The sequence below is a fragment of the Gossypium raimondii genome, chromosome 8, assembly GCF_025698545.1.
Source record: "Gossypium raimondii isolate GPD5lz chromosome 8, ASM2569854v1, whole genome shotgun sequence".
NCBI lineage: Eukaryota > Viridiplantae > Streptophyta > Magnoliopsida > Malvales > Malvaceae > Gossypium > Gossypium raimondii.
In genome coordinates this window covers 58,245,994-58,255,060 of record NC_068572.1, presented here as the reverse complement: position 1 = coordinate 58,255,060, position 9,067 = coordinate 58,245,994, and the positions used below count along the sequence as shown (strand labels likewise).

Sequence of the window (9,067 nt, the reverse complement as noted above, 5' to 3'; positions counted from 1 at the left end):
TCAGTACTTTAGTTATTACGAACTTTCACAAAGACATGTCTGAAATAACCAGCAACCAAAAAAAGAACAAAAAAAAGAAAAAAAGGAACCCACAGTAGAAGCGAAAAACCGTGAAGTCAAGTAACAGTTCGATCCAACCACTGTTTATTTGGCTTTACAAAACTCTGGGTCGCCCCATATATATCCTTTTTTCTCCGTCTCATACTCTCTATCAAAGCCCTAGCTTCAGGTTCTTTCATTCTTCTTCTTTCTTTGTTTTTTCCCCCTCAATTTATTGGGGGTTTTGGTTTTGTTTTTACATTTGCTTTTTTTTTTAAAAGTTATTTCTGGGTTTAAGAGTCTGGGGTTCTCTTTGAAAATTTAACTGATTGATTCTTTGTTTAATGATCTGGGTTTTGTTCTTTTGTCTTGCCAATCTTGTTTATGTTTATGATTTTGGTTCAATTTTTTGAATTTCCAATAAAGGGTTTGTAGTTATTTTTTTGGATTTTTTTTTGGTTGATTGTTTTTGGTGATATTCTTTTTACTGGTTTAGTAGGTGAATTTAGGAACTTTTTTTTTTTTACTGTTTTTTAGGTTGAATTTGGGGATGCTTTACTACTAGTGGATTTGAATTGCAAAGAAGTGGAATGGAGCATCCAAGATCAGGTTCTGGGAATGGTGAGGATAATGTTGGGATACCTGATGATTTGCGATGCAAAAGGTCAGATGGGAAGCAATGGAGGTGTACTGCCATGTCTATGCCAGATAAAACTGTTTGTGAAAAACATTATATCCAGGCTAAAAGGAGGGCTGCCAATTCTGCATTAAGAGCTAGCCTTAAGAAAAAGAGGAAGTTGGGTGGTGATACTGAGATGTATGGGGGAGACACTAAGAGTGATGACTTTGATGTGCCGCCTGTTAGTAGGAAAGTCGAGGACTATCCTCCTCCAGTTTCTGGGAAGAAACATAAAGAGAAGGTTTCTAAGAATCAAATTCAGTATTCACCTGAGACACCTCCTATGAGGAATCTCTCGGCACGAAATTCTGCAAAGGTGGAAGATGATTATCAAAGAGATGGCTCACCTTTTGAAGAGAGTTGGAGGTCATACAAGACACCGTCTTTTTCTGCTGCAGATTCATCCAGGAACAGATCACAGAGAAGCAATGATGATGTTGCTATGGCGGCAGTGAGTTAACTTACAACATGGTGGTTCTGGTAGCATTAGTATTGTTTGATCTTAAAGAATATAACATGTATTGTATATACTCGACTTTTAGTAAGGGTGATTCTTCATGAGGGGGAATCTTGCCCATATAAGACATTGTGGCGGTCCTATTGTTGATCGTGATAATAGTATCAATTAGAAAAAAATGGAGAGAATAGGTTACCATCTTATTAGGTTTCATAGCAAATGAATGGGTAAAATGAGTTGAAAGTTTATAGTTAATTTATAATCAGACTTTTTATGATTGTTTTCTCCAAGATATTGCTGATTTGCAGGGTTCCTTTCATGCTCTATGATGATTATTTCTCTTTTTTCTTTTTACTATTTTATGTTGCTGATGCAGATATTAATGTGGTGCTTTTCAGGATGACTCCGAAAATTCCTCTGAAGAAGTTTTTGTCGGGCAAACTTGCCATCAATGCCGGCGGAATGATAGAGAGAGAGTTACTTCTTGCCTCAAATGTGAAAAGAGAGGATATTGTGATGGCTGTATCTCCTCATGGTAAGTTGAACGTTTAGTTAAAAATGCCCGCATTTCCGTTTTCTAGCAATTATTTATGCTTTGCTTTTTAGGTACTCGAATACCCCATTGGAAGAAATTGAGAAGGCTTGTCCTGCATGTCGTGGTTCCTGTAATTGCAAGGCATGCTTACGAGGTGATAACATGATAAAGGTATTTTCCTCCCTTTCAAAGGTTTTGCATGTCTAATTAATAGATTTTTTGACAGTTTAATTGTATAATTTCTTGAGGAATAATTTACTTTTCACCGAGTGCAGGTAAGGATTCGGGAAATACCTGTCCTGGACAAGCTACAGTATCACTACTGTCTTTTATCTTCAGTGCTTCCTGTTATTAAGAAGATCCATCAGGAACAGTGTTCTGAAGTGGAATTGGAAAGAAAACTTCGTAGTAAGATGCTTGTTGATTAAATGGTTTGAACTCAAGTTCCTACTGAGTTTAATGTCCTTATCTAACCATTATTAAATATGTTTTTCAGGAACTGAAATAGACCTTTTTAGGGCAAAGGTGAATGCAGATGAGCAGATGTGCTGGTACCTAATAACATTTACTAGCTATTTTAAAATCATCTCACTTAGTGTGGTTAGTTTAATAGGTTAATTTTCTGTCCGTTTGTGAGGTTTATTAATTAGATTTACAAAAGTATGGTTAACACATTCTCATATTTATTGTACTAAGGACATATAGTTCATGTCTTTTTGCAGCAACTTTTGTAGGATACCAATTGTTGATTATCATCGGCATTGTCCAAATTGCTCATATGATCTGTGTCTCCGTTGCTGTCAAGATCTTCGGGGTGCATCTTCTGTCGGTGTTGAAGATATAGGAAATGAGACCGGTGAGAGAACTCCAGACAAAGAAACTTCTATGGGACAAGTATCCAAATTGAAACTGAATTTCTTGGATAAGTTCTCTGGCTGGAAAGCCAACAGTGATGGCAGTATTCCATGTCCTCCAAAGGAGTATGGTGGTTGCGGTCATCACTCATTAAACCTAAATCGTATTTTTAAGATGAATTGGGTTGCAAAACTGGTTAAGAATGTAGAGGAAATGGTTAGTGGCTGTAAGGTTTATGATGTTGAAAGTTCGGAGAAGACTGAATTGAATGATCCCAGACTTTGTCAGTTTGCTGACAGAGAAGGTAGTGATGATAATCTTTTGTACTGCCCTTCATCTCATGATATTAAAGCAGAAGGGATTGCTGATTTTAGAAATCATTGGAGCAAGGGTGAACCTGTGATTGTTAAAGAGGTATTTGATAGCTCATCCATTTCAAGTTGGGATCCCATGGCTATTTGGAGAGGAATTCAGGAGACGGCTGATGAGAAAATAAAAGATGAGACCAGAATGGTGAAGGCCATAGATTGCTTAGACTGGTCAGAGGTAGGCTCTATGCTCCTGCTTATATGTGCGTGATCTTCATATCTCTGTAATTTAATTGATATTATGTGTCACTCTCTTACAGATGCATGTTGGGTTTGATATGATGTCAGGTTGATATTGAACTTGATCAATTCATTAAAGGATACACAGAGGGGCGGACACATGAAAATGGACCGCCAGAAATGTTGAAGTTGAAAGATTGGCCTTCTCCCGGTGCTTCGGAAGAGTTTTTGATGTTCCAGAGACCTGAGTTCATCAGTAAACTTCCCTTACTTGAGTACATTCATTCCAGGTTGGGTCTCCTAAATGTTGCTGCAAAATTGCCCCATTATTCTTTGCAAAATGATGCTGGACCTAAGATTTATTTATCTTATGGGACCTATGAAGAACTTGATAGAGGGAATTCGGTAACCAATCTCCATTTCAAAATGCGAGATATGGTAAGTTGCATTTCCCCTCTCCTTGACTAATCAAGGAAATTCATTTTTGATTAATTATTACAAGGACGCTATGAAACTGAAGTCTTCTATGTTTATATTACTTTATGTCTTGATCTCTGTATCTTATACTGGAATCTAATGCTTGAATAAGATTTAGGCTTCCATTCAGTGCATTGTGTTTTGCAATTTTTAGTCTATTATACATGCGAGGTCAAGGCCTCGTTTTGTCTTATACTAGCTCAAACCTTTTAATATGAAAGGGACACTGAATTAAGTCACGAACAAAATCTGTATAACCATCAAGGCTTTCTTGTAATGATTAAAAGTAAATATGAATCTTTGTGGTGAAGCGTATGAATTGAAAGCTGAGTTGTTTTCCAGGTGTATCTGTTGGTGCATACATGTGAAGTAAAGGTAAATGGTCAGAGGACAAAAAAGGACATACTCAAATCCAATGGGGAATCTGAGGTAAATGAGTCCTTGAGGGATTATGAAACAAGGTCAGATGAGAAAAGATTGCCTGATTTATCTATTGATGGGCCTGATATGGATGATGAATCTGAGAGCACGTCTGATGTACATGAGGATCAAGAAACTGAAACTACCATGATTGCAGAGAAATCTGCGGATTTTGAACAGTTAAATGGGGATAGCAGGGACGTGATAGGAAATCCTAAAGCGGGAGCCTGTTGGGATGTCTTTCGTCGACAGGATGTTCCGAAGTTAACTGAGTATTTGCAAAAGCATTGGAGGGATTTCAGGAAGCCTGAAAGTGCAGTAAGTGATTCTGTAAGTTAATGCTCTTAGTTGTGGAATATACTTTTTAACACATTGTGTAAAAGTGAATGTTGATGATTTTCTATTTTCATTATTAGGTGATGCGTCCTCTGTATGACGAAGTGGTGTACTTGAATGAGCATCATAAGAGAAAATTAAGGCAAGAATTTGGTAAGATAAGATAAACAACCTGTCTATAAAAAGTTTACAAACTGATTTTATAGTAGATGAAATTGGATTTTGGGTCAAAACAAATTCTCCTGGAAAATCTTATTCTAATTTTTAATCCAGTAAAAAGTTCAATATTTTCCTTTTATTGCTATAATAGAATCATTAATATAGTAGATGATCAAGTGTTGATTGTTGTTCATTTCGTTTACAGGAGTGGTGCCATGGTCATTTGAACAGAATTTGGGGCAAGCTGTCTTTCTCCCTGCTGGTTGCCCTTTCCAAGTGAGGAATCTCCAGGTAGGTCTCTCTGATAAATAACCTTCCATGTTTCGATAAGTTCTGTAATTTTATTGCAAATCCTGCTGAGAAGGTGATGTTTGATGTCATTGAGTATGTCCTATATGATAATCTTTTACCTTGTTCAATAAATGATGTTCGTCTGCGTGGAAATTAGTAACTTATTTCCTTCTTGTTGAACTTTCAGTCCAATGTTCAGTTAGGGCTTGACTTCTTATTTCCAGAAAGTGTGGGGGAGGCTGTAAGATTGGCTGAAGATATCCGCTGTCTTCCAAATGACCATGACGGAAAACTTCAAATTTTGGAGGTCAGGCTAATAAAATTATCCCGAAAAGTGTTCAGTGCTTTCTTTATCATGTGTTTGTCAAGTTCCTAGACTCTTTTTAAATCATGAGTCATGTAAGACCTTTTTGTCCCAGTGAGTTTACCAACTTTACCATCATGTTCAATCAGGTGGGGAAGATCTCGTTATATGCAGCTAGTTCGGCCATTAAAGAGGTCCAGAAATTGGTGCTGGATCCAAAGTAAGTAAAATTTTAACTTATCTTGGTCTTTATGTTAACATTTCATTTTGTTCATTTTGATAATTTAGATGCAAGTGCATGTTCAGTTAGGAATTCGGTCTTGCGAAAGTATAGGCCATTCTAGAGCTTGCCCTCCCTAAAACTGCTTCTCCTACCCATTACTTTTTCATTTTCCCTTCGAAGTTGCTTTTTCTCTTCTGCTGAATCCGTTCTTTCTAATCCCTGCCCCTGTTGCAGATTGGGTGCTGAGCTTGGATTCGAAGATCCTAATTTAACCTCAGCAGTATCGGAGAATCTGGAGGTTGTGAAGCGAAGTCAAATAACTTGTGCCTGAATTTCTGTATAGTAATTGTAGGTTTGTTATGGAAACCATAGTTTCTCCATGAGCCATTGTGGGTTCCTGAAGGAATTTTAGTGTATAAATGTATTTATATGTAACCTTCTTAATGCTTTTGATACTTGATGATTCAAAACATCCTATTCTTGACAATATAATCATGTTTGAGAAGGAACATTGGCAACTTCCACTATATGGTTTAAATGTATCAGTTTATATTCATACAACCTATTCACTACGAAAATATCCATAGCTATCTGAAAACATTGATGAACCACCACCAGCATCCACCTTGAACCTCAGAGCCTTCATGATTGCTAGTGAGGCGTCGAGTGCAGCTGACTTTGTGACAATGGATGCAAGTTGCCGCAACTTGTGTAGCTATGTTCGGCACAGTTGAAAAAGTAGATGCTGACCAAAGCTCTGATGTAGAACCATGATTATGAACACCATAAGTTTAAGATACAACTGGCCATTCTATTCGTCGACTCGACTCCCTCCAATCCCTTCTTGCTAAAACAACACGACTAGTATCTATACGAATCGTTTTCAGCGTAACTGCATTTTTAAGCAAATAAGCAACAACTTCAGCTTCTGCTTCATCCCAACCACGGCAGCCAATTATTTCCATATCTCCTGCACTTCACTACTCTTAATCTTCTTCTTCATCTCATCATCACTATGACGAACCTGTGCCAATTATTAGTATATTTTTCAACAATCAATTCATGCAAATTAGTTAAAAGGAACCCCAGTTCGAATTTGTGCAAGAATGGGGATACCTCTATCATCGAAGCAATGTTTGGGGAAATGCAAGAAGCTTCAATTTCGGGATGAAGCCAAAAAAAAAAAAAATTTAGGAGAGGCCGAAATTAAATTATAATTTCATCATATTAGCTAAAACATATTATTAAAAAAAATTATTTATTTTAAAATCTCATAAATATTTAACTAAGTGGATTAGATGACTATTATAAAGAATAGATATTCGGATTTAATATAAAGAAGGCATAACGTTAACGTTTATGATTTTTAAATTTATAATTATATATTTTTTATAATTTTTAAATTATTTATTAACGTGACATATAAGATAAATAGTATCATGCCAAGCATAAAGTTTATATGAATTGTCATATAGGTTGTCACGCCAAGTAATATTAAAAAATAAATATTTTAGTTAGCATTTACATTAAAGAAAAATAATTTGACTCTTTTTGAAATATTAATAATTAAATTTAATTAAAAATAAATATAAAATATAAATGTTGAGTACTAGATTTATCAATATACCTAAAAGAGAGATTTGAATTTATTAAACTTTGGACATGTGGTTGTAAAAGGATTTAGGATTGTAGGAGGAATTATCTTGGATTATAGTAATTCATTACTCCCAAGTTACCTTGTTATTAGAGCTATGTAGGCTGTTACCAGTGATTAAAAACGAAGAGAAAAAATAAAAAATAAAAAGAAATACTGATTTTAAATTGGATTTGGATCTAATTGTTTATAATTAAACAATGGCGACATGTTTGGGTAATCACTATAATTGGTGGGCCTCATTAAATTGGGTGAAGTTGGAGTTAGGAGTGTAAATGGACAAAATATTTGATAAACTGTTCGTGAATCGTTCGTATAACATTCGTTTATGTTCATTTATTAAGCTAAATAAATGAGTATGAATAAAATTTTTATGTTTGTTTATTAAATGAATGAACACGAATAGAGGTGTGTTCAAGACGTTTATTAAACGGACAAGCTTGTTTATTAACTCGTATATGACTCGTTTATTTATTAATGATATTTTTTATAAAAATTCCATTAGTATATATTAATAAAATTATCTTAAAACTCGTTTATTGTTCAATTTGTATATATTAATAAAATTATCTTGGTTTGTATTTTTTCATTTATAATATGATTATTAATATTTATATTTGACTATTTTATATCTAAACAATACATGTGTGTATGTATTTATTGTTTGTTTGTTTATTATTTATTAACATTGTTCGTGAACATGTTCGATTAAGTTAAATGAACATGTTCGTGAATATTAAACAAACGAACATGAAAACACATAATTTTAAATAAACGAACATGAACAAAAATCTGAAATTCTTAACAAATACAAATTGAACACAAACAAGCTTAAAAATAAATAAACGAACATGAACAGAGATTTGTTCATTCAAGCTCGGTTTATTTACAGCCCTAAATTTGGAGCACCCACTTACACTTTTCAATTTTTAGGGAAAGGGTGAAAATTGAAATAATTACATAGGTAATTTCACCCAAATATAATTTAAAAAATTATTTTTATAAAAATTATATTATAAACATGAATGTGTACGAGTGTTTAGGATGATTATAGCAAAAAAAATATATAAATCTTAAAAATTATATTATAAAAATAATTTATGTATTTTATAAAGTTATAACAAAAAATTATATTATTTAAATCTTAAAAAAGTTCTAAATAATGACAAAAAATTATTATAAAAACAACTTACCTGCTATAGAAATGTTATAATATATCTATTTATAAAAGTTATGGCCAAATATGGATATAACTTATTTATGTGTCAATGTTATATATAATAAAAATAATTTACTTATTTATAAAAATGGTATAGGTTTTTTATCATAAATTATTTATAAAAATAATTTTGACAAAAAATTATATTATTTATAAAAAGTGTTATGAAAGTTATGGGCAATTTATACAATTTTTTATAAAGGTTTTATATTTTTTTTACTTATTTTTCGAATTAAGTTTATATGATTAAAGCTACAAACTATTTGGATTGTTAACTCAAATATTATAAGGTTGATGCATGCAAATATAAAAGGTTTTCTTGCACTATATCGTGGGATATGATATCATTTGTGAGAATGATACCAAACACAAGCACCATAGATAGTTCACAATTTTTTTAATTTGAGACATTCAATGCTTCGAAATATGGTTGAAATGACATATGTTGTTCCAAAATATGTTTCTCATGTTAACACTACCACCTTAGTAAAGCATAACAAAACAATGTTGGATTTTACTAGAATGTTGCATATTTTATAACTTTAATCATAGGTGAAATTGAGATTATCCATACTCCATAGAGTACGTGTAAGAAGGAGATTTTGATAATCTTAATTATGCATATTCAAATTCGTATGGTGATGATGAACTCAGTCAAAGATCAACATGATTATAAAGAGTATATGTTAAATATTAAAAGGAAATAACCAACAAATATGCAATGAATAATTAGATAAAATTGCATATGAGGTTTATTTTTCTAGCTATTTTATTATTAATCGTGCTATCAGCTACTTTTTAGAATAACATAATGCATATGATGATTCAATTTTAATTATTGTTACTTGTTTAGAAATAATTTTATCATACT

General features: G+C 33.0%; 1 protein-coding gene across 2 annotated transcripts; it reads left to right on the top strand.

Annotated features, from left to right (window-relative positions):
• LOC105792513 (E3 ubiquitin-protein ligase JMJ24) lies at window positions 1-5,828 on the top strand. Of its 2 annotated transcripts, none has more exons than XM_012621121.2 (14): window positions 1-229; window positions 577-1,169; window positions 1,574-1,710; window positions 1,782-1,881; window positions 1,986-2,118; window positions 2,207-2,261; window positions 2,433-3,111; window positions 3,222-3,551; window positions 3,933-4,340; window positions 4,427-4,499; window positions 4,711-4,796; window positions 4,984-5,103; window positions 5,250-5,320; window positions 5,558-5,828. In XM_012621121.2, exons 2-14 carry the CDS (start codon window positions 630-632, stop codon window positions 5,652-5,654), a joined length of 2,829 nt encoding a protein of 942 aa, XP_012476575.1. In that variant the 5' UTR covers window positions 1-229; window positions 577-629; the 3' UTR covers window positions 5,655-5,828. The 2 variants fall into 2 exon arrangements, with proteins under 2 accessions (XP_012476575.1, XP_012476576.1); XM_012621122.2 differs by having other exon boundaries at window positions 2-229; window positions 3,933-4,328.
• The last annotated feature ends 3,239 nt before the right edge of the window (window positions 5,829-9,067 follow it).